This window comes from Bombina bombina, chromosome 10 (assembly GCF_027579735.1).
Source record: "Bombina bombina isolate aBomBom1 chromosome 10, aBomBom1.pri, whole genome shotgun sequence".
In the NCBI taxonomy this organism is placed as follows: domain Eukaryota; kingdom Metazoa; phylum Chordata; class Amphibia; order Anura; family Bombinatoridae; genus Bombina; species Bombina bombina.
This window is the reverse complement of record NC_069508.1, coordinates 132,080,502-132,107,371: the sequence shown is the minus strand read 5'-3', so window position 1 is coordinate 132,107,371 and position 26,870 is coordinate 132,080,502. Positions and strand designations below refer to the sequence as shown.

General features: G+C 38.3%; 1 protein-coding gene across 1 annotated transcript in view; it reads left to right on the top strand.

Moving 5' to 3' along the window:
• Nucleotides 1-26,870, top strand: part of AK5 (adenylate kinase 5) — an 809,863-nt gene that overhangs the window by 753,621 nt on the left and 29,372 nt on the right. The window contains exon 15 of the mRNA XM_053693336.1: nt 9,323-9,505. Coding sequence (XP_053549311.1) covers nt 9,323-9,505 — 183 coding nt within the window. The remainder of the gene's footprint in view (nt 1-9,322; nt 9,506-26,870) is intronic.

The window sequence follows — 26,870 nt, the reverse complement described above, 5'->3', positions numbered from 1 at the left end:
CACTACACATGTAATATACATGATTCATTGTCCCTGTGGGATGTTCTTTGTGGGTAAGACCCAGGATGACCTACGGGTACGCATGGCCAACCATAGGTCGGCCATACGTACCGCTCTCCGCATTGGTAGCTCTGAACAGCCGGTGGCATGGCATTTTTTGTCTTATAATCATAGTGTCTCTGATTTGAGATACATGATTATTGATCATGTTCCAGCTCCTGCGAGGGGTGGGAATAGGGCTAAGATGCTTCTCCACAGGGAATCCAAATGGATTTTCACCTTGGAGACACTAATACCCAGGGGCGTAAATACTAACTTTGATCTTCATTGCTTTTTGTAATACCCTTTTATAAAGTCTGCATATAGTCAGTGTTTGAATTTCAGGTAGTAATATATACCATGAATTTTGATTGTATCCATGAGCATTAGGATTTGGCGGTGGGTAGTCCTTTCACGGTTAGTGTGTGTGCTCATTTGTATATAACGTGCACAATGTGATGTTTATCATGCATGAATGTACACTAGCTGATCAGTGGTAATCTGTGCTTTATGGTCAAGTTTGTTCATGAATTATGCCTTTTCCCCTTTTTCTGGTTAGTTGGTGTGCCCATTTATATATGTCTCACATAACACACATAGGTATATGTTTATCATGCACTTTGTGTGTATGCATTATTATGTGTATGTACACCATATTATTCCAGTAATTTGTTTGATTATCTTGCTCAAATGCCATATTGATTTTTGCTGCCAATCTGTATGATATCTTTAATGGACCGGGTTGCTCGTTTTTGGAGCATATGTGGTCTATTATTGATTGCCTTGTCAGTTTGAGTTACCATACAGATCAAATGATCTAATAATATTGTAATACTCGGTTGTATTACTCAGTTGTACTCAGTTTTACCGTGTATGTGTAGTATCGTAAGTTCATTGTTGTTTTTAACTTTACTTTTTCTTACGTTGGCCCAGAGGTAGACCCGTAGTCTCGTTGGCGCATGCGCAGTTGCGCTGTTGGGGCCTTACGGTTTCCGGATGTGGCAGAGCGTTTGCACTTGGGGAAGTAATGGTAGCACTTAGGTAGGTGGTAAGTAATTTGTACTTTGTATGTCTGAAGATGGGCTATGGCCCGAAAAACATAATTTATGTAAGAACTTACCTGATAAATTCATTTCTTTCATATTAGCAAGAGTCCATGAGCTAGTGACGTATGGGATATACATTCCTACCAGGAGGGGCAAAGTTTCCCAAACCTCAAAATGCCTATAAATACACCCCTCACCACACCCACAATTCAGTTTAACGAATAGCCAAGAAGTGGGGTGATAAAAAAGTGCGAAAGCATATAAAATAAGGAATTGGAATAATTGTGCTTTATACAAAATCATAACCACCACAAAAAAAGGGCGGGCCTCATGGACTCTTGTTAATATGAAAGAAATGAATTTATCAGGTAAGTTCTTACATAAATTATGTTTTCTTTCATGTAATTAACAAGAGTCCATGAGCTAGTGACGCATGGGATAATGACTACCCAAGATGTGGATCTTTCCACACAAGAGTCACTAGAGAGGGAGGGATAAAATAAAGACAGCCAATTCCTGCTGAAAATAATCCACACCCAAAATAAAGTTTAACAAAAAACATAAGCAGAAGATTCAAACTGAAACCGCTGCCTGAAGAACTTTTCTACCAAAAACTGCTTCAGAAGAAGAAAACACATCAAAATGGTAGAATTTAGTAAAAGTATGCAAAGAGGACCAAGTTGCTGCTTTGCAGATCTGGTCAACCGAAGCTTCATTCCTAAACGCCCAGGAAGTAGATACTGACCTAGTAGAATGAGCTGTAATTCTCTGAGGCGGAATTTTACCCGACTCAACATAGGCAAGATGAATTAAAGATTTCAACCAAGATGCCAAAGAAATGGCAGAAGCTTTCTGGCCTTTCCTAGAACCGGAAAAGATAACAAATAGACTAGAAGTCTTACGGAAAGATTTCGTAGCTTCAACATAATATTTCAAAGCTCTAACAACATCCAAAGAATGCAATGATTTCTCCTTAGAATTCTTAGGATTAGGACATAATGAAGGAACCACAATTTCTCTACTAATGTTGTTGGAATTCACAACTTTAGGTAAAAATTCAAAAGAAGTTCGCAACACCGCCTTATCCTGATGAAAAATCAGAAAAGGAGACTCACAAGAAAGAGCAGATAATTCAGAAACTCTTCTAGCAGAAGAGATGGCCAAAAGGAACAAAACTTTCCAAGAAAGTAATTTAATGTCCAATGAATGCATAGGTTCAAACGGAGGAGCTTGAAGAGCTCCCAGAACCAAATTCAAACTCCAAGGAGGAGAAATTGACTTAATGACAGGTTTTATACGAACCAAAGCTTGTACAAAACAATGAATATCAGGAAGAATAGCAATCTTTCTGTGAAAAAGAACAGAAAGAGCAGAGATTTGTCCTTTCAAAGAACTTGCGGACAAACCCTTATCTAAACCATCCTGAAGAAACTGTAAAATTCTCGGTATTCTAAAAGAATGCCAAGAAAAATGATGAGAAAGACACCAAGAAATATAAGTCTTCCAGACTCTATAATATATCTCTCGAGATACAGATTTACGAGCCTGTAACATAGTATTAATCACGGAGTCAGAGAAACCTCTTTGACCAAGAATCAAGCGTTCAATCTCCATACCTTTAAATTTAAGGATTTCAGATCCTGATGGAAAAAAGGACCTTGTGATAGAAGGTCTGGTCTTAACGGAAGAGTCCACGGTTGGCAAGAGGCCATCCGGACAAGATCCGCATACCAAAACCTGTGAGGCCATGCTGGAGCTACCAGCAGAACAAACGAGCATTCCTTCAGAATCTTGGAGATCACTCTTGGAAGAAGAACTAGAGGCGGAAAGATATAGGCAGGATGATACTTCCAAGGAAGTGATAATGCATCCACTGCCTCCGCCTGAGGATCCCGGGATCTGGACAGATACCTGGGAAGTTTCTTGTTTAGATGGGACGCCATCAGATCTATTTCTGGAAGTTCCCACATTTGAACAATCTGAAGAAATACCTCTGGGTGAAGAGACCATTCGCCCGGATGCAACATTTGGCGACTTAGATAATCCGCTTCCCAATTGTCTACACCTGGGATATGAACCGCAGAGATTAGACAGGAGCTGGATTCCGCTCAAACCAAAATTTGAGATACTTCTTTCATAGCCAGAGGACTGTGAGTCCCTCCTTGATGATTGATGTATGCCACAGTTGTGACATTGTCTGTCTGAAAACAAATGAACGATTCTCTCTTCAGAAGAGGCCAAAACTGAAGAGCTCTGAAAATTGCACGGAGTTCCAAGATATTGATAGGTAATCTCACCTCCTGAGATTCCCAAACTCCCTGTGCCGTCAGAGATCCCCACACAGCTCCCCAACCCGTGAGACTTGCATCTGTTGAAATTACAGTCCAGGTCGGAAGCACAAAAGAAGCCCCCTGAATTAAACGATGGTGATCTGTCCACCATGTTAGAGAGTGCCGAACAATCGGTTTTAAAGATATTGTTTGAGATATCTTCGTGTAATCCTTGCACCATTGCTTCAGCATACAGAGCTGAAGAGGTCGCATGTGAAAACGAGCAAAGGGGATCGCGTCCGATGCAGCAGTCATAAGACCTAGAATTTCCATGCATAAGGCTACCGAAGGGAATGATTGTGACTGAAGGTTTCGACAAGCTGCAATCAATTTTAGACGTCTCTTGTCTGTTAAAGACAGAGTCATGGACACTGAATCCATCTGGAAACCCAGAAAGGTTACCCTTGTCTGAGGAATCAAAGAACTTTTTGGTAAATTGATCCTCCAACCATGATCTTGAAGAAACAACACAAGTCGATTCGTATGAGATTCTGCTAAATGTAAAGACTGAGCAAGTACCAAGATATCGTCCAAATAAGGAAATACCACAATACCCTGTTCTCTGATTACAGACAGAAGGGCACCGAGAACCTTTGTAAAAATTCTTGGAGCTGTAGCTAGGCCAAACGGCAGAGCCACAAACTGGTAATGCTTGTCCAGAAAAGAGAATCTCAGGAACTGAAAATGATCTGGATGAATCGGAATATGCAGATATGCATCCTGTAAATCTATTGTGGACATATAATTCCCTTGCAGAACAAAAGGCAAGATAGTCCTTATAGTTACCATTTTGAACGTTGGTATCCTTACATAACGATTCAATATTTTTAGATCCAGAACTGGTCTGAAGGAATTCTCCATCTTTGGTACAATGAAGAGATTTGAATAAAACCCCATCCCCTGTTCCTGAACTGGAACTGGCATAATTACTCCAGTCAACTCTAGATCTGAAACACATTTCAGAAATGCTTGAGCTTTTACTGGATTTACTGGGACACGGGAAAGAAAAAATCTCTTTGCAGGAGGTCTTATCTTGAAACCAATTCTGTACCCTTCTGAAACAATGTTCTGAATCCAAAGATTGTGAACAGAATTGATCCAAATTTCCTTGAAAAAACGTAACCTGCCCCCTACCAGCTGAGCTGGAATGAGGGCCGCACCTTCATGTGGACTTAGAAGCAGGCTTTGCCTTTCTAGCTGGCTTGGATTTATTCCAGACTGGAGATGGTTTCCAAACTGAAACTGCTCCTGAGGATGAAGGATCAGGCTTTTGTTCTTTGTTGAAACGAAAGGAACGAAAACGATTATTAGCTCTACTTTTACCTTTAGATTTTTTATCCTGTGGTAAAAAAGTTCCTTTCCCACCAGTAACAGTTGAAATGATGGAATCCAACTGAGAACCAAATAATTTGTTACCCTGGAAAGAAATAGAAAGTAAAGTTGATTTAGAAGCCATATCAGCATTCCAAGTTTTAAGCCATAAAGCTCTTCTAGCTAAAATAGCTAGAGACATAAACCTGACATCAACTCTGATAATATCAAAAATGGCATCACAGATAAAATTATTAGCATGCTGAAGAAGAATAATAATGTCATGAGAATCACGATGTGTTACTTGTTGCGCTAAAGTTTCCAACCAAAAAGTTGAAGCTGCAGCAACATCAGCCAAAGATATAGCAGGTCTAAGAAGATTACCTGAACACAGATAAGCTTTTCTTAGAAAGGACTCAATTTTCCTATCTAGAGGATCCTTAAACGAAGTACCATCTGACGTAGGAATAGTAGTACGTTTAGCAAGGGTAGAAATAGCCCCATCAACTTTAGGGATTTTGTCCCAAAATTCTAATCTGTCAGACGGCACAGGATATAAATGCTTAAAACGTTTAGAAGGAGTAAATGAATTACCCAATTTATCCCATTCTTTGGAAATTACTGCAGAAATAGCATTAGGAACAGGAAAAACTTCTGGAATAACCACAGGAGCTTTAAATACCTTATCTAAACGTTTAGAATTAGTATCAAGAGGACTAGAATCCTCTATTTCTAAAGCAATTAGAACTTCTTTAAGTAAAGAACGAATAAATTCCATTTTAAATAAATATGAAGATTTATCAGCATCAACCTCAGAGACAGAATCCTCTGAACCAGAGGAGTCATCAGAATCAGAATGATGATGTTCATTTAAAAATTCATCTGTAGGGAGAGAAGTTTTAAAAGATTTTTTACGTTTACTAGAAGGAGAAATAACAGACATAGCCTTCTTTATGGATTCAGAAACAAAATCTCTTATATTATCAGGAACATTCTGCACCTTAGATGTTGAGGGAACTGCAACAGGCAATGGTACTTTACTAAAGGAAATATTATCTGCTTTAACAAGTTTGTCATGACAATCAATACAAACAACAGCTGGAGAAATAGCTACCAAAAGTTTACAGCAGATACACTTAGCTTTGGTAGATTCAGCACTTGACAGAGATTTTCCTGTAGTATCTTCTGGCTCAGATGCAACGTGAGACATCTTGCAATATGTAAGAGAAAAAACAACATATAAAGCAAAATTGATCAAATTCCTTAAATGACAGTTTCAGGAATGGGAAAGAATGCCAAAGAACAAGCTTCTAGCAACCAGAAGCAATAAAAAATGAGACTTAAATAATGTGGAGACAAAAGCGACGCCCATATTTTTTCGCGCCAAATAAGACGCCCACATTATTTGGCGCCTAAATGCTTTTTGGCGCCAAAAATGACGCCACATCCGGAACGCCGACATTTTTGGCGCGAAATAACGTCAAAGAATGACGCAACTTCCGGCGACACGTATGACGCCGGAAACGGAAATAGAATTTTTGCGCCAAAAAAGTCCGCGCCAAGAATGACGCAATAAAATGAAGCATTTTCAGCCCCCGCGAGCCTAACAGCCCACAGGGAAAAAGTCAAATTTTAAGGTAAGAAAAAATGGTCAAATCAAAATGCATTATCCCAAATATGAAACTGACTGTCTGAAAATAAGGAAAGTTGAACATTCTGAGTCAAGGCAAATAAATGTTTGAATACATATATTTAGAACTTTATAAACAAAGTGCCCAACCATAGCTTGGAGTGTCACAGAAAATAAGACTTACTTACCCCAGGACACTCATCTACATATAGCAGATAGCCAAACCAGTACTGAAACGAGAATCAGCAGAGGTAATGGTATATATAAGAGTATATCGTCGATCTGAAAAGGGAGGTAAGAGATGAATCTCTACGACCGATAACAGAGAACCTATGAAATAGACCCCTTAGAAGGAGATCACTGCATTCAAATAGGCAATACTCTCCTCACATCCCTCTGACATTCACTGCACGCTGAGAGGAAAACCGGGCTCCAACTTGCTGCGGAGCGCATATCAACGTAGAATCTAGCACAAACTTACTTCACCACCTCCATCGGAGGCAAAGTTTGTAAAACTGAATTGTGGGTGTGGTGAGGGGTGTATTTATAGGCATTTTGAGGTTTGGGAAACTTTGCCCCTCCTGGTAGGAATGTATATCCCATACGTCACTAGCTCATGGACTCTTGCTAATTACATGAAAGAAATGTTAACTATATGCTTTGTACATAGTAAAATCTGCTTTGTATAAAACACCAGTGAGTGCTTGCTTTCTTGGAACTTTGTTGTATTAACGTTTGGCAGGCACCCTGGGAGCTGAATTGATGAAGTGTGTGCTGGGTTTCTGGACTTTTTTGTGTATATATATATATATATATATATATATATATATATATATATATATATATATATATATATATATGTATGTATTTATACATACATACATGTGTATGTGTGTGTGTGTGTATATATATATATATATATATATATATAAATCCATATAAGGAAAAGAGAAATGATAGTTAAAAGATAAAGGACATGATAGAAAAGGGAAAGGATTCCCTGGCCCTCACTTCTCATTAATACACCATAAAAAATATATATATAATTTCAAAAAAGTGTGTGGGAAATCAAAATTTCAGCTCCATTTTAATATTTAACATATATACTATGTGGTGCAGACCCTTAAACTAGTTTATATAAATTACAAAAATAAGGGAAGATTAGGAACAACCATAATAAATCAAGCAAATTAAGTAAGGGATTACAGCAAGTAAACTAACAAATAATGCAGCACCAGGTCCTCCTTTGGATACCGCCAGCAATACAAGACAAGGGCGGGTAAAGTAAAGGGAATGCACGTCACAGACACTGAAGTGTGGTGCACACCGAGCGGCATACACAAAGATTACAGCCACACTCAGGAGTTCCAAAAATAAAACCTCACTTTAATCCAAATACTATAATTAAAACATCACAGGAAGGAGGAATATCCTTAAAGGGATAATAAACCCAAATTTTTTCTTTCATGATTCAGATAGAGAATGCAATTTTAAGCAACTTTCTAATTTACTCCTACTATCAATTTTTCTTTATTTAAAAAGCAGGAATTTAAAGTTTAGGAGCCAGCACATTTTATGTTCAGCACCCTGGATACTACTTGCTTAGCAAACCAACAAGCAAGCATAACCCCTCTTATGCTTTACATTCCCGCTTTTTTAAAAAAAGATAGCAAGAGAACGAAGAAAAATTGATAATAGGAGTAAATTAAAAAGTTGTTTAAAATTACATTCACTATCTGAATCATTCAAGAAAAAAATTGGGTTTAGTGTCCCTTTAAGCATTTCGTGCTTCACAGCAGTATTTAAAGGACCAATGGTCGATAAAAACATTAACAGTAATCATTTTAACATATCTAAGCTATTTGAATGCATGAGCAAACAGTGCATTCCAAAAAGCTTCGTAATTTAGAGCAAAATATTTGATAATTATCCCATTCACATCCATTTTAGACAAAACTAAAAAAATTTGAATAAGTAAATTCATCCTTTAAAATAACATGGTAAGGTGAAAAGAATTCCATATTTTTTAAAAAAACTAAATTTTATTCAAAATTGATATTATGAATGTTATAAAGTATCTGATATCAATCAAGCACTCCTTGGGGATATTAGTATTTCTCATGATTATTCAACAAAATAACTCATGTCCTATTCCTGATTTAAGCCATATGGCGTCTTTGTTTTCAATTTAGTAATCCAATATAACTCTTTTTTTCCAACAAAATTGTGCTCCTTTTCCTCCTTACTGTGATGTTTTGATTATTTGAAATAAAGTGATGTTTTCTTTTTGAAACTCATGTTTATAAGGGATTATAGCACTCTTTTCAAATATAAATACATTTATTCAAAAGACAAAAAGTCTATATATATATATATATATATATATATATATATATATATAGACTTTTTGTCTTTTGAATATATATATATATATATATATATACACACACACACACAGAGTATATATAGATAAAGTGGCACAATTGCTTCTTATTCTTTTAACCTAATAATATTTATAAGTTGCATTTGGGAGTACTTAGGGCAAACATGCTGTAAAGTATTTCATTATTTTATGGACTGATTTTCAAGAGGTCCCATAATAAAAGTCTCTAATTGGCTTTTGTGCAACCAGATAAAATATGAAAATTACAGAAACTTTGAAACAAAATCAGTGTTTATAAGAAAAGTAGTGATGTTTCAGGGACCTTATTCCCTTCCTCAGACAATCTCTATATACAAAAATGTATAGATATTATAATCGTGGCCCAAGAAGACTTCAACCAGAATGCCATAACATTGTGCCTGTTTAAGTATTATAGTTTTAAAACATATTTCATTTGAATATATTCAATATATCCTACATGCTGACTACTTATGAGTTAAGAACATTTAATTGTTTTGCTTGACCATGTAATTATCTGAGCTCCAGTGTAATTATTTAATGTTCCTTTCCATAGTTCTGCAAGCCAAACATTGTGCTCTTCCTGGACTGTTCTGCAGAATCCATGACCCAACGTCTCATAAAGAGAAGCAGAAGTAATCAGCGAAACGACGTGAGTGCTGAGTCCATCAAGAGGAGACTGCAGACATTTTACCAGTCAACAGGGCCCATCCTTGCATATTATGAAGCACAATCGCTTTTATGTAAGGTAAATAAGCAAAATGTTAATATAAGCTAGGATGTATTATAAGGGTAGGTTTTACGTAGGTGCAATTTTCACAAACATCAGTTTTAGGATGAATAATACTGAGCACCTCATTTTTAGCTATGGTAAAATTACTTTTCTTCAGATTTTTTTGTAGATCATTTCACCCCTTCCACTTTTTTCCAAGTCTCTCTGTCTACATTTGCTCTGTGAGTATTTTCTCACACATACAAAAAGATGCCAATTTCTAGTTTATAATAAATAGTATATAACATTATTCTCATGTTCTACATTTGTAGAAATTCAAATCATGATCAATTTATGGGAAATAAATGAATATGTTCAATCTTGTGAGGGTAAACTGTTTTCAGAAACCAAAATAAAGCAATGCCGGGAGATAATAGAGTAAAATAAAACATAGCTTTTATTCCGTCATTGTGCCAGATCAATAGGCTGACGCGTTTCGGCTTAACACCGCACTCATAGCCATTAAAAACATATGGTTACACTCGGATTTAAAGTCACAGCCCAACACTCTGATTGGACAGTTAGATTTAAGGCACAAGGGTCTTGTTAACATTAACGCTATACAGAACTGTCCTTTATGTTACTCACAGATTAAGTATGTAATTAAACACACAACAGTGATATCATATCATTATCTGGATTAATATGTTGTGTAATTTTCAATAAATGTGTATACAATTTAATTACAAACATTTATTCTTACTGCTGTGTTTATTATACTTAGTAGCGTAAATAAAATTGAGAGAAATAATTAATTATGAACACCTGAATTTACATTTGCCATTGTATATCAAGTATAATGAATAATGAAAAATAAAAATGATGGAAGAAGAGGGGAGGGATCAAACTACCTTAGCTTAAGGATCCCTAGAGTAATATATCATATCCATAATAAATCATACAATGTTGCCCCAAAACATCAATAATATAATAATTCATATATTCATACATAATACATACAGTGCTCTCTTACCTAGACTATAAGGATATGGTGGTACAATTGCTTAATTCTAGAGAACATAGACACATAGATCTATAAGGTACCCAGCACTTACTACCTATCTAACACCATTAATTAATAAAATCATATTCTGAATTTAAGCCGATTGGAATCTTAGTCTGTAGCCTAAAAATCCAATACATCTCCTGACGGGATAGGTTTTGAAATATATCACCTCCCCTCTTTTTGTCTCTGATACCATCAATACTCATCCATTTTAAAGTTTCACATTTTTTCTCATGTTTTTACCATACTTGCACACATTAATTGTGGACAAATGCTCACGATTCCTGGAGTGCATCTCCCTTGTTGTAAGACCTACATATTGCAGTTTACACTGTGTGCACCACAACAAGTAAACTATGTTATATATAAGTCTATATGTAGACCCACAGTTCAAGCATGAGTTCATGTCAAATTCTTCACCTGTTGTAAAAGATTCAAATGTAGAGGATGATTGAGTGGCTGTAGATGGCTTCCTTAATTGTGATGGTGATACCATATTGCCAATGGTTTTGTTCCCTCTATAGGAAAATCTGCAACCATCGCTGACCATATGAGCCAAACCATCATCCGCAGCCAAAAGATGAAAATGTTTTCAAACTATTTTACAGATGTCCTTGTTCTGGGTAGAATAGTCCGTCACAAAGTTAGCACCATTAAAGGCATCTTTTTGGTTTTTTGTTTTGTATCTTCCAATAGTGCCTGACTATCCATGGTTCTTACTTTATTTTGTGCGCGGTGTATAACCTTATTTTGGTATCCCCTTTCCCGTAACCTCTGGGTTAGGGAATCTGCATGGGTTTCAAAACTACTCAATGTAGTACAATTTCTCTTTAGCCTAATAAACTGGCCTTTCGCTTTGGAGTAAGGCACATGCCTGGGTTGACAACTACTTGCATGAAATAGGCTATTTCTGTCAACTTCAGATGTTATAGACCCAGATTCAGTACCCTCCAGATGGAGTTCCAGAAAATATATAGACTTTACATCAAATTCATATGTGAATCTTATACCGAAGTCATTCACATTAAGCAACTCTATAAATTCCAGAGCTTCATTCCTACTTCCTGCCCAGAACATCAACAAATCATCAATAAAACGATGATAAAATATAATAGTTGGTCTGAAGGGGTTTTCATCTGCATAAATGTGGGACAGCTCCCACCAACCCATATATAGGTTGGCATAAGTGGGCGAAAATTTGATGCCCATAGCTGTTCACACTTCTGCAGATAAAACAACCCCTCAAACTGGAAAAAGTTGTGGGTCAGCAGGAAATAGGTAACTTGGAGTACAAAAGTTTGAAAGGAATCACTATAGGTCATTTCTGCTTTCAAAAAATACTCAACAGCCTCCATTCCCTTTTGATGTGGTATGGAGGAGTACAGGGCAATTACATCTATTGTTAACCATTTAGAACTTTCTGTCCACTGTATTTGGTTTATTAGATTCAGCACATGTTTAGAGTCCTTAATGTAACTAGGTAGGCCTTGAACCAAAGGTTGTAATATATCATCTAGCCATTCGGACAAACGTTCCAACATTGAGCCAATGCCACTCACAATGGGTCTGCCCTGTACATTTTGTATGACTTATGCACCTTCGCCAGGTGATGAAAGATTGGAGTTACAGGATACTCAACATAAAGGTATTGTGATGTGCAATGATCAATTAATCCTTGATCATGGGCATCATCCAGAAGGTACATAAGTTGACATTGAAAGACCTGAGTGGGATCTTGTTTAAAAACTTCATATCCATTTATATTTCCCAACTGCCTTAAAGCTTATTCTATATAATTTGATTGATTAATGACAACAACTGAACCTCCTTTGTCAGCTAGCTTTATTACCAAATTGTCATTTGCACCCAAATTCTTTAGTGCCCTTTTCACAGGTTTTTTTAATATTTGACAATTTTTTTAGGTCTGTTTCCACTCTCCTATAAAAAGTCAACTCTTCTGCCCCTGCTGTGAATAGGTTAGAAAGTGGAACGGTTCCTAAAGCTCTTACCTAAAGACTGCATATCTGAATCCTCTATGTTTGTACTTTCCCTATCCAAATCCTTTAGTGCAATTACATCACATGTCTCATGAAAACTCAAATGAGCATTTGTTGCACCTAAATCCTCAGGTGCTATATTTGTTAAGCCAACTGGCATTAAGCCCTGTGTGTTCTCTCCATGAGACAAAGTGAAGTGTTTGCATAAAGTTATATTCCTGACAAATTTATTCATTTCCAACATGGTTTTAAATAAATTAAAGCTGGCAGTTGGTACAAAACCTAATCCTAGACCGAGTACTTTTTGTTCTTCCTTAGTTAAAGAGTAATTCGAAAGGTTGATGACTATGAAGGTTTGTGCTTCAAGGGGGCCCTGGTCTGGTGGGTTGGGTATCTCCCCTGTTGTGGCAAATGGTTCCCCCTGCCCCCTCCCTGGGGTGTTGTACAACCTGAAAAACCTGTTTGAATTGTTCTAGTTCATCATCCCTTTCCCTGGCCCTAAAACTATATGTGAGAGTAGAATGGCTCTTTTGTGTCTGGTATTTTTTGGGTTGTTTGATAAATGGGACCCTAATTATATTTTGTGAATAATTAGTGCTACTCATGGATCTATTGTGACTAGTTTTTCTCTGTAGGGTTGCTTGTGTAAAATCTTCTACTTCCTCCACACCACTATCCTAACCAAATTCTGCATCACTCTCCAAGAATGTTACAGTTTTTTCCCTTTGTTCTTATTTAGCTTGTTCTTCCTGAATATAGGTTGCCCTTGATGTCTGTTAAATGTTTGCTGCCTTCTAAATTGGAACCTCTGTCTCTTGTTCCATATGTAAACCTTTCTAGTGTCATAATCTGACTTGTCTCTAAGGTACTTGGAATGTTTAATATTTATTGTCTCTATTTTTATCCCTGAGACTGTATCTTGTAGGATCCTGTCAAATCTAATATAGTCAGGTTTACTTTTGAGTGCATTCAAAAGCACTTGGACTTCATCAATTTCTAGCCTAATGCTACGTAACATAGCTTGTTTATGATCAATCAATAATATCATTAACCTTAGTGAACAATCATTCAAAACAATATTCCAAATATTAATAAAATCTTGATTATCAGTTTCAAATGTAGGAAATTTGTTTATTCGAAGGCCTCTTGGAATCATCTGTAGTTCAGAATATTTTCCCAGGGCCCAAATGTCTCATTTAAGTTTTTTTTCTTTAATAATCAAATGTTCCATATCCTCAAATAGCATAGGTAAGTCATAATTATTCTGGTTCTGTGAGAAAACCTGTTCTAATTCCATGTTTTCATCCTCCTTCTCATTAACAGTCTGTAGTGAATAGTAAGAAACCACAGATAAATTAATTTTACTGTGGGATTTTGCTGTATGGTGAACTATTAAGAACGAATGTGGACAGATCACATTCAGATTATAAAGCCAAAAACAAAGAATTATTATCAAATAGACACTGTAGAAAGCTTCGTATTGCTACAAGTATTAAAGTAAATGAATCAAGTGTCCAAGCTCTCCCATCAAAGTAAAACAGATAGCGGAACCAGAGTTTGTATTCACATAAATGTCTTTGTATTCCCACAAAGTATCAGGAAATAATAAACGCCTTACTAGGCTCTGCTGATTCTATGTGCCTCCACTCTGGTCCTCAGTGTGCTTTATCCCAGCGGTTGATGACTCTCTTGCCCAGCATTTCACCTTACTTCAGTGCCGACAGCCTCTCCAGATCCTCATCCGTATACTTTGTGCAGACAGGCATGTCACGTTGTCGTGATGACATCACGGGTCTCAGAGCCCAGCTAGGGATTCCCCGATCTGGGGTATAACTCCACAAGAGTAAGTAAATTACCATTGTATGATCCACCGCAGGATGGGGCTTGATATAGAGTTTCCTTGCAAAGCAGATCTCCACCGGCTGAGCTGGCATCGATCCAAAAACCAAAATAAAGCAATGCCGGGAGATCATAAAGTAAAATAAAACATAGCTTTTATTTCATGATTTAGACAGTTTTCGGGCCTTATTGGGAAGTTTGTTGCTTGTATCTTCTATATATATTGTATTACGTACATACATATTGTTAATATTGCATGTGTGTTGCTCAACTTGTATCAGCTAACTATTGTAACCCTTTGCCCCCTTGAGAAAGGGAGAGAGCAAGACAAAAATAATTTGTACATGTGTGCTCTACATAAACATGTAAATGATACACACACAAGGCAAATTAAAATCCCTCCAGGTGGTTAAGAACCAAACACTAAGGGCTAGATTACAAGTAAAGCGCTAATTAATCATGTGCTCTAAACAGGCAAATTCGCTGGTTATTGCTACCGTAAGCTCACGGTAGCAATTAGCAATCAGAAAATTAACCAGAGATAAAATGTTCTGGTTAATTTTCAAAATAACCCCCAATTGGCCCCAAAATAAAGAATATATATATTTTTTTATTATTTAAAAAAAAATGCAAAAAGCATTTATGAGGGGTTAAAGTTGGCGGGTGTGGGGTGTTAGAAAAAAAACTACACTAAAAAGTGCCATAACATAGCAGTTTATGGGAAACTTTGCTGCACTAGTTCTCCTGTCATGTCTCACTGCATGAGAATGAGGCTCACATTAGAGTCTATGAAAGCACATTCTCGTGAGTCCAAAGCTTCCGAGCAATGCGAATGTGAGGTCGCGTTAGCATTGCAGTTTACTTGTTATACCAGCACACATTTGTGTGCGCTGGTATTACTAAGTGGAGCGCAAATATCCGTTTCGCTGAAGCGATATTTCGCGCTCCACTTATAATCTAGCCCTAGATTATTTGTAGCAAAATATTTGGAGATTGGACTGCATGCATAACGAAGTGGGTAGGGCATACATCCTATCACCAGCAAATTGTAGCCAAGGGATAGTGAGAATTATAGATGGGACCTCTTTCATTAAGCTATGGTAAATACAGTATCTACTAAACCTTATTTTCAAATGATGTTAGTATTATATTATAATAAGCCAGGTTTTTTTATTAGGTTTATATGGAATAATTATTTGGGTAGAATCTTTCGTCACCAGCCACATCGCTGCCTAATCCTCAGGATGGGGTGGGCGGTACAGCCTACTACACGCACTTGCAACCTAGGGAAAACAAGCTGGAGTAACTGCGCATGCATGATACGTGAGTAGGCGAAACCTATTTGAGCACAATTTGGTCAGCCTGGCTAAAAGAGACTTGGGAGAGTGCCTTATTGTAGTTAAATGGACTTGGAACACAGCTTCAAATTAGCCGTGCTATTGGAGGAAAAAAACATTTCCAATGTGGCTGGTGCCTGCAGCTAAAAACGAAGGAAATCATTTATAAAAAAAAAAAAAAAACATTCACCCACATTTTTATTATTTTACCATACACATCAAGACATTGTATATGTTTTACATCATTCCTTGTAAACAACACCTATACCATCAGTTTTGCAATCTGTTTCAAGAGAAAGCCTTGAAGCCTGCAGTCCTTTATTTTTTTGGGAGGGTCTACCATTATTTTTGTCCTCAACTGAACCCCTTGAATCACATCTGTCTAATCTCTTTTAAAACCTGTTTTAAAAGGAATAATGAGCAGATAAATTTGAGAAACTAAAGCTAATCTTATGTACATAACCATTATTTCTCCAACATAGGTGTGTCCGGTCCACGGCGTCATCCTTACTTGTGGGATATTCTCTTCCCCAACAGGAAATGGCAAAGAGCCCAGCAAAGCTGGTCACATGATCCCTCCTAGGCTCCGCCTACCCCAGTCATTCTCTTTGCCGTTGTACAGGCAACATCTCCACGGAGATGGCTTAGAGTTTTTTAGTGTTTAACTGTAGTTTTTCATTATTCAATCAAGAGTTTGTTATTTTCAAATAGTGCTGGTACGTACTATTTACTCAGAAACAGAAAAGAGATGAAGAATTCTGTTTGTATGAGGAAAATGATTTTAGCAACCGTAACTAAAATCCATGGCTGTTCCACACAGGACTGTTGAGAGCATTAACTTCAGTTGGGGGAACAGTTTGCAGTCTTTGCTGCTTGAGGTATGACACATTCTAACAAGACGATGTAATGCTGGAAGCTGTCATTTTCCCTATGGGATCCGGTAAGCCATGTTTATTACGATTGTAAATAAGGGCTTCACAAGGGCTTATTTAGACTGTAGACATTTTTTGGGCTAAATCGATTGATATTAACACTTATTTAGCCTTGAGGAATCATTTATTCTGGGTATTTTGATATAATAATATCGGCAGGCACTGTTTTAGACACCATATTCTTTAGGGGCTTTCCCAAAGCATAGGCAGAGTCTCATTTTCGCGCCGGTGTTGCGCACTTGTTTTTGAGAGGCATGGCATGCAGTCGCATGTGAGAGGAGCTCTGATACTTATAAAAGACTTCTGAAGGCATCATTTGGTATCGTATTCCCCTTGGGTTTGGTTGGGTCTCAGCAAAGCAGATACCAGGGACTGTAAAGGGGTTAAAGCTTAAAACGGCTCCGGTTCCGTTATTTTAAGGGTTAAAGCTTCCAAATTTGGTGTGCAATATTTTCAAGGCTTTAAGACACTGTGGTGAAAGTTTGGTGAATTTTGAACAATTCCTTCATGTTTTTTCGCAATTGCAGTAATAAAGTGTGTTCAGTTTAAAATTTAAAGTGACAGTAACGGTTTTATTTCAAAACGTTTTTTGTACTTTCTTATCAAGTTTATGCCTGTTTAACATGTCTGAACTACCAGATAGACTGTGTTCTGAATGTGGGGAAGCCAGAATTCCTATTCATTTAAATAAATGTGATTTATGTGATAATGACAATGATGCCCAAGATGATTCCTCAAGTGAGGGGAGTAAGCATGGTACTGCATCATTCCCTCCTTCGTCTACACGAGTCTTGCCCACTCAGGAGGCCCCTAGTACATCTAGCGCGCCAATACTCCTTACTATGCAACAATTAACGGCTGTAATGGATAATTCTGTCAAAAACATTTTAGCCAAAATGAACCCTGTTCAGCGTAAGCGTGGATGCTCTGTTTTAGTTACTGAAGAGCATGACGACGCTGATATTAATATCTCTGAAGGGCCCCTAACCCAATCTGAGGGGGCCAGGGAGGTTTTGTCTGAGGGAGAAATTACTGATTTAGGGAATATTTCTCAGCAGGCTGAATCTGATGTGATTACTTTTAAATTTAAATTGGAACATCTCCGCATTTTGCTTAAGGAGGTATTATCCACTCTGGATGATTGTGAAAATTTGGTCATCCCAGAGAAACTATGTAAAATGGACAAGTTCCTAGAGGTGCCGGGGCTCCCAGAAGCTTTTCCTATACCCAAGCGGGTGGCGGACATTGTTAATAAAGAATGGGAAAGGCCCGGTATTCCTTTCGTCCCTCCCCCCATATTTAAAAAATTGTTTCCTATGGTCGACCCCAGAAAGGACTTATGGCAGTCAGTCCCCAAGGTCGAGGGAGCGGTTTCTACTTTAAACAAACGCACCACTATTCCCATAGAGGATAGTTGTGCTTTCAAAGATCCTATGGATAAAAAATTAGAAGGTTTGCTTAAAAAGATGTTTGTTCAGCAGGGTTACCTTCTACAACCCATTTCATGCATTGTCCCTGTCACTACAGCCGCATATTTCTGGTTTGATGAACTGATTAAGGTGCTCGATAGTGACTCGCCTCCTTATGAGGAGATTATGGACAGAGTCAATGCTCTCAAATTGGCTAATTCTTTCACTCTTGACGCCTCTTTGCAATTGGCTAAGTTAGCGGCTAAGAATTCTGGGTTTGCTATAGTGGCGCGCAGAGCGCTTTGGTTGAAATCTTGGTCGGCTGATGCGTCTTCCAAGAACAAGCTACTAAACATTCCTTTCAAGGGGAAAACGCTGTTTGGTCCTGACTTGAAAGAGATTATCTCTGATATCACTGGGGGTAAGGGCCATGCCCTTCCTCAGGATCGGCCTTTCAAGGCAAAAAATAGACCTAATTTTCGTCCCTTTCGTAAAAACGGACCAGCCCAAGGTGCTACGTCCTCTAAGCAAGAAGGTAATACTTCTCAGGCCAAGCCAGCTTGGAGACCAATGCAAGGCTGGAACAAGGGAAAGCAGGCAAAGAAACCTGCCACTGCTACCAAGACAGCATGAAATATCGGCCCCCGATCCGGGACCGGATCTGGTGGGGGGCAGACTCTCTCTCTTCGCTCAGGCTTGGGCAAGAGATGTTCTGGATCCTTGGGCGCTAGAAATAGTCTCCCAGGGTTATCTTCTGGAATTCAAGGGACTTCCCCCAAGGGGAAGGTTCCACAGGTCTCAGTTGTCTTCAGACCACATAAAAAGACAGGCGTTCTTACTTTGCGTAGAAGACCTGTTAAAAATGGGAGTGATTCATCCTGTTCCATTGAGAGAACAAGGGATGGGGTTCTACTCCAATCTGTTCATAGTTCCCAAAAAAGAGGGAACATTCAGACCAATCCTAGATCTCAAGATCTTAAACAAATTTCTCAAGGTCCCATCTTTCAAGATGGAAACCATTCGAACTATCCTTCCTTCCATCCAGGAAGGTCAATTCATGACCACGGTGGATTTAAAGGATGCGTATCTACATATTCCTATCCACAAGGAACATCATCGGTTCCTAAGGTTTGCATTCCTGGACAAACATTACCAGTTCGTGGCGCTTCCTTTCGGGTTAGCCACTGCTCCAAGGATTTTCACAAAGGTACTAGGGTCCCTTCTAGCTGTGCTAAGACCAAGGGGCATTGCAGTAGTACCTTACCTGGACGACATTCTGATTCAAGCGTCGTCCCTCCCTCGAGCAAAGGCTCACACGGACATCGTCCTGGCCTTTCTCAGATCGCACGGCTGGAAAGTGAACGTGGAAAAGAGTTCTCTATCCCCGTCAACAAGGGTTCCCTTCTTGGGAACAATTATAGACTCCTCAGAAATGAGGATTTTTCTAACAGAGGCCAGAAAGACAAAGCTCCTGGACTCTTGTCGAATACTCCATTCCGTTCCTCTTCCTTCCGTAGCTCAGTGCATGGAAGTGATCGGGTTGATGGTAGCGGCAATGGACATAGTTCCTTTTGCGCGCATTCATCTAAGACCGTTACAACTGTGCATGCTCAGTCAGTGGAATGGGGACTATACAGACTTGTCTCCAAAGATACAAGTAAATCAGAGGACCAGAGACTCACTCCGTTGGTGGCTGTCCCTGGACAACCTGTCACGAGGGATGACATTCCACAGACCAGAGTGGGTCATTGTCACGACCGACACCAGTCTGATGGGCTGGGGCGCGGTCTGGGGATCCCTGAAAGCTCAGGGTCTTTGGTCTCGGGAAGAATCTCTTCTACCGATAAATATTCTGGAACTGAGAGCGATATTCAATGCTCTCAAGGCTTGGCCTCAACTAGCGAGGACCAAGTTCATACGGTTTCAATCAGACAACATGACGACTGTTGCGTACATCAACCATCAGGGGGGAACAAGGAGTTCCCTAGCGATGGAAGAAGTGACCAAGATCATTCTATGGGCGGAGTCTCACTCCTGCCACCTGTCTGCTATCCACATCCCGGGAGTGGAAAATTGGGAAGCGGATTTTCTGAGTCGTCAGACATTGCATCCGGGGGAGTGGGAACTCCATCCGGAAATCTTTGCCCAAGTCACTCAACTTTGGGGCATTCCAGACATGGATCTGATGGCCTCTCGTCAGAACTTCAAAGTTCCTTGCTACGGGTCCAGATCCAGGGATCCCAAGGCGGCTCTAGTGGATGCACTAGTAGCACCTTGGACCTTCAAACTAGCTTATGTGTTCCCGCCGTTTCCTCTCATCCCCAGGCTGGTAGCCAGGATCAATCAGGAGAGGGCGTCGGTGATCTTGATAGCTCCTGCGTGGCCACGCAGGACTTGGTATGCAGATCTGGTGAATATGTCATCGGCTCCACCTTGGAAGCTACCTTTGAGACGAGACCTTCTTGTTCAGGGTCCGTTCGAACATCCGAATCTGGTTTCACTCCAGCTGACTGCTTGGAGATTGAACGCTTGATTTTATCGAAGCGAGGTTTCTCAGATTCTGTTATCGATACTCTTGTTCAGGCCAGAAAGCCTGTAACTAGAAAGATTTACCATAAAATTTGGAAAAAATATATCTGTTGGTGTGAATCTAAAGGATTCCCTTGGGACAAGGTTAAGATTCCTAGGATTCTATCCTTCCTTCAAGAAGGATTGGAAAAAGGATTATCGGCAAGTTCCCTGAAGGGACAGATTTCTGCCTTGTCGGTGTTACTTCACAAAAAACTGGCAGCTGTGCCAGATGTTCAAGCCTTTGTTCAGGCTCTGGTTAGAATCAAGCCTGTTTACAAACCTTTGACTCCTCCTTGGAGTCTCAATTTAGTTCTTTCAGTTCTTCAGGGGGTTCCGTTTGAACCCTTACATTCCGTTGATATTAAGTTATTATCTTGGAAAGTTTTGTTTTTAGTTGCAATTTCTTCTGCTAGAAGAGTTTCAGAATTATCTGCTCTGCAGTGTTCTCCTCCTTATCTGGTGTTCCATGCAGATAAGGTGGTTTTACGTACTAAACCTGGTTTTCTTCCAAAAGTTGTTTCTAACAAAAACATTAACCAGGAGATTATCGTACCTTCTCTGTGTCCGAAACCAGTTTCAAAGAAGGAACGCTTGTTGCACAATTTGGATGTTGTTCGCGCTCTAAAATTCTATTTAGATGCTACAAAGGATTTTAGACAAACATCTTCCCTGTTTGTTGTTTATTCAGGTAAAAGGAGAGGTCAAAAAGCAACTTCTACCTCTCTCTCTTTTTGGATTAAAAGCATCATCAGATTGGCTTACGAGACTGCCGGACGGCAGCCTCCCGAAAGAATCACGGCTCATTCCACTAGGGCTGTGGCTTCCACATGGGCCTTCAAGAACGAGGCTTCTGTTGATCAGATATGTAGGGCAGCGACTTGGTCTTCACTGCACACTTTTACCAAATTTTACAAGTTTGATACTTTTGCTTCTTCTGAGGCTATTTTTGGGAGAAAGGTTTTGCAAGCCGTGGTGCCTTCCATTTAGGTGACCTGATTTGCTCCCTCCCTTCATCCGTGTCCTAAAGCTTTGGTATTGGTTCCCACAAGTAAGGATGACGCCGTGGACCGGACACACCTATGTTGGAGAAAACAGAATTTATGTTTACCTGATAAATTTCTTTCTCCAACGGTGTGTCCGGTCCACGGCCCGCCCTGGTTTTTTAATCAGGTCTGATAATTTATTTTCTTTAACTACAGTCACCACGGTACCATATGGTTTCTCCTATGCTATTATTCCTCCTTAACGTCGGTCGAATGACTGGGGTAGGCGGAGCCTAGGAGGGATCATGTGACCAGCTTTGCTGGGCTCTTTGCCATTTCCTGTTGGGGAAGAGAATATCCCACAAGTAAGGATGACGCCGTGGACCGGACACACCGTTGGAGAAAGAAATTTATCAGGTAAACATAAATTCTGTTTTACATAATCCAGTTAAAGCGACTGTAGTGATTCGGTTTTACAACAGGTAATGGTTTAAATATGATTATCAACAAAGATATATGACTCAAGGCCTATACTTAAGGGAGTAATCGTGTCATTTATATTCGCAATCATTTATTTGTCAGATATGATTTGTCTGATGAATTACTTTCTTGCAAACAACAATATACATATTGACATAGAAGTGTTTTGCCAATTTCTGTAGTTTCTATGTAAAGATCAGCTATATATCTATAAAACCACAGTAGTATGTTTCTAAATATAATAGACACAGGCTCCTGTTCTCATGAATTGACCGTTGCAAGACAGTTAAAGATATATTAAAGGGACACTAAACACAAATTGTAAACTACATGATTATAAGCCTTCATTCATATAAAAGAATAATTTTGCATTGAAAACTGCAGCTTTATTTTGTCAAATTGGTACTGTATATTGTTTTATGTTTATTCTTTTCACCGATTTCCCTGTTCCCCAGAACAAAATAACCCTTGCAAACCAATCACAAATTAATATTCAGATATAGCACAAACTCTGTTTCAACATGTGCAGACTGGTGTAGCCTGCACTCTTGTATCCCCTTAAAGGGATTTTTATACTAATGTATTTTCAATGACTTGTTATACCAGCTGCAGAGTATAAAATGTATGAAAAAATAAATTTCCTGGTTTATTTGTATATATGAAGTAGCTGGTTTTGTGCTTTTAAACCACACCCTATTACAAATATAAGATAAAGAAGCAAGTATGTGTACACAAAGTGATAACATAATGAGATATGATATTACCTGAAACTCAACCCATTGTTATACAATGGGTTGAGTTTCAGGTAATATCATATCTCATTATGTTATCACTTTGTGTACACATACTTGCTTCTTTATCTTATATTTTTCTGGAAAACTAAAGCTCATTACATAGAGAGAACAATGGAAAATTATCATTGTATTACTTAACTATCCTGCACCCCACTGTGAGTTTAATGTCTTCTGCTGGCTGTGTTTACTTAGGCTATTCAATAGCTGAGACTCCAGTATCAAAACTTTCAGGATAGGTTGAGATACCACAAGCTAAATCAGCTATTTCAAAGGCCAAAACAGGGGTAAAGGAGCTACTTGTAAACAATTTTTGGGTGAACTGTCCCTTTAAGGAGGTTTAGCACTGAATCATCTTAGTTACTAATGCAAAGAATGATTTGCCTAGCATGATTGCCGAAGCAAAACTGATAATCCACCTTTTAAAAACATGTGACACTTTAGAGGCTTAGGGAGGGAGGGAAGACTAAACAAAAGCTTGCATAAATTTCCTTAAAGCAATTAACCCAAGCCTCCCCTGGAGAAAGTGAAACAAACACATGTTTTAGATGTATTTTACAACAAAAGGGAGCAAAATAAATAATGAATGCATATTACAATAATGTGTCACTTTCAATAATGAAACATTTTATGTGTTGTTGAAATGTCAAGTTTAATGGGCCTTTAACCAGTAAATAAATACTAGATATAATGCCTCAGAACATTGTGTGATCTGCTGTGTAAAATTAGTCTTTAGAACCACTCTCATTCTTTGCTAAGTACCCACCTCTTCCTCTAAGCATCATATTTGTCTCTAGCTATGCGGAATAAGGTAACACTGGATTCTAAATTCACTCCAGCCTAAAATATTTTTTTTTTGCACATAATTGCAGTACTGCAGTAGCAGGTCAGCCACAAGCCTCTTAGTACTGTGGGCAACAAATACACTTTTAGATAATGGCTCACTGACACTTAAATGTATATATGCACAGACATGCACAGTTGTACAAGCAGGAGATAATTCATTAAATATCAGTTGCTGATAAAATGTTAAAGGAAAACTCAATGTGCAGACGGCAAAGACTAATTATAAAATATAAATCCTTGTCAGTGTTAGCACAGAGATTAGTACTGCACAGTGCATGCGGTGCTGGTCTTGGTATTAAAGGGAAATTAAACCCAAAAAAGTTCTTTCATTATTCAGATAGAGAATACAATTTTTAAAAAGTTTTTAATTTACTTCTATTATCAAATTTGCTTTGTTCGCATGTTATTCTTTGTTGAAGGGATACCTAGGTAGGTAGCGTTCACATGTCTGCAGCACTACATGACAGGAAATAGTGCTACCATATAGTGCCCCTGCTAATGTATAACATTGTTGCAAAACTGCTCCCATATAGAGCTGCAGACATAAGCTTACTTTACTGCTTTTCAACAAAGGATGACAAAAAACTAAGAAAATTTGATAACAGAAGTAAATTGGAAAGTAGTTTAAAATTGTATGTTCTATCTGAATCATGAAAGAAAAAAAACATAATTTATGTAAGAACTTACCTGATAAATTCATTTCTTTCATATTAGCAAGAGTCCATGAGCTAGTGACGTATGGGATATACATTCCTACCAGGAGGGGCAAAGTTTCCCAAACCTCAAAATGCCTATAAATACACCCCTCACCACACCCACAAATCAGTTTAACGAATAGCCAAGAAGTGGGGTGATAAGAAAAAAGTGCGAAAGCATAAAAAATAAGGAATTGGAATAATTGTGCTTTATACAAAAAAATCATAACCACCATAAAAAGGGTGGGCCTCATGGACTCTTGCTAATATGAAAGAAATGAATTTATCAGGTAAGTTCTTACATAAATTATGTTTTCTTTCATGTAATTAGCAAGAGTCCATGAGCTAGTGACGTATGGGATAATAAATACCCAAGATGTGGATCTTCCAAGCAAGAGTCACTAGAGAGGGAGGGATAAAATAAAGACAGCCAATTCCGCTGAAAAATAATCCACACCCCAAAAAAAAGATTAAAACTTATAATGAAAAAAACTGAAATTATAAGCAGAAGAATCAGAATGATGATGTTCATTTAAAAATTCATCTGAAAAATTAGAAGTTTTAAAAGACCTTTTACGTTTACTGGAAGGAGGAATAACAGACATAGCCTTCTTAATAGATTTAGAAACAAAATCTCTTATGTTAACAGGAACACCCTGAATATTAGATGTTGATGGAACAGCAACAGGTAATGGAACATTACTAAAGGAAATATTATCTGCATTAGCAAGTTTATCATGACATTCATCACAAACAACAGCCGGAGGAACAGTTACCACAAGTTTACAACAAATACACTTAACTTTGGTAGATCCAGCATCAGGCAGCAATTTTCCAGAAGTATCTTCTGATTCAGGGTCAATCTGAGACATCTTGCAATATGTAATAGAAAAAACAACATATAAAGCAAAATTGATCAAATTCCTTAAATGACAGTTTCAGGAATGGGAAAAAATGCCAATGAACAAGCTTCTAGCAACCAGAAGCAAATAAACAAAGAGACTTAAATAATGTGGAGACAAAAATGACGCCCATATTTTTTAGCGCCAAAAAAGACGTCCACATTATTTGGCGCCTAAATGCTTTAAGCGCCAAAAATGACGCCACATCCGGTAACGCCGACATTTTTGGCGCAAAAACGTCAAAAAAATGACGCAACTTCCGGCGACAAGTATGGCGCCGGAAATGACAAAGAAAATTTTTGCGCCAAAAATGACGCAATAAAAAGAAGCATTTTCAGCCCCCGCGAGCCTAACAGCCCACAGGAAAAAAGTCAAATTTTAAGGTAAGAAAAATTAATTATTCATATGCATTATCCCAAATAATGAAACTTACTGTCTGAAATAAGGAATGTTGAACATCCTGAATCAAGGCAAATAAATGTTTAAACACATATATTTAGAACTTTATATAAAAGTGCCCAACCATAGCTTAGAGTGTCACAAAAATAAGACTTACTTACCCCAGGACACTCATCTACATGTAGTAGAAAGCCAAACCAGTACTGAAACGAGAATCAGTAGAGGTAATGGTATATAAGAGTATATCGTCGATCTGAAAAGGGAGGTAAGAGATGAATCTCTACGACCTATAACAGAGAACCTATGAAATAGACCCCGTAGAAGGAGATCATTGAATTCAAATAGGCAATACTCTCCTCACATCCCTCTGACATTCACTGCACACTGAGAGGAAAACCGGGCTCCAGCCTGCTGCGAAGCGCATATCAACGAAGAATCTAGCACAAACTTACTTCACCCCCTCCATGGGAGACAAAGTTTGTAAAACTGATTTGTGGGTGTGGTGAGGGGTGTATTTATAGGCATTTTGAGGTTTGGGAAACTTTGCCCCTCCTGGTAGGAATGTATATCCCATACGTCACTAGCTCATGGACTCTTGCTAATAACATGAAAGAAATTGGGTTTTATCTCCCTTTAAAAAAAAAAGTATAAAGCAGCCTTTTTTCAAACTGTGTTGTAGCAGCCTTTATAGTGAGGCTGTACGTTCCTTTAAAGGGACAGTCTATGCCAGAATTTTTATTGTTTTAAAAGATAGAAAATCCCTTTATTACCCATTCCCTAGTTTTGCATAACCAACACACATTTTACCTCAGTGATTACCTTGTATCTAAGCCTCTGCAAGGGCCATTATACACTCATTTTTTCTTTGCATAAATGTTTTGTAGATTATCTATTTATATAGCCCATAAAGTTTTTTTTGTTTAAAAAATGTTTAGTTTTGCTTATTTTTAAATAACATTGCTCTTATTTTCAGACTCCTAACCAAGCCCCAAAGTTTTATTTGAATACGGTCAGCTACCTTCTCCAGTTTGCTCCTGTTTGTGTAAAGGGTCTTTTCATATGCAAAAGAAGGGGGGGGGAGTGTCTTATTTGCCACTTGCAGTGGGCTTTCCAACTGCCTTTTCAACAGAGTTAAACTGAAAGCTTCTAAGTAC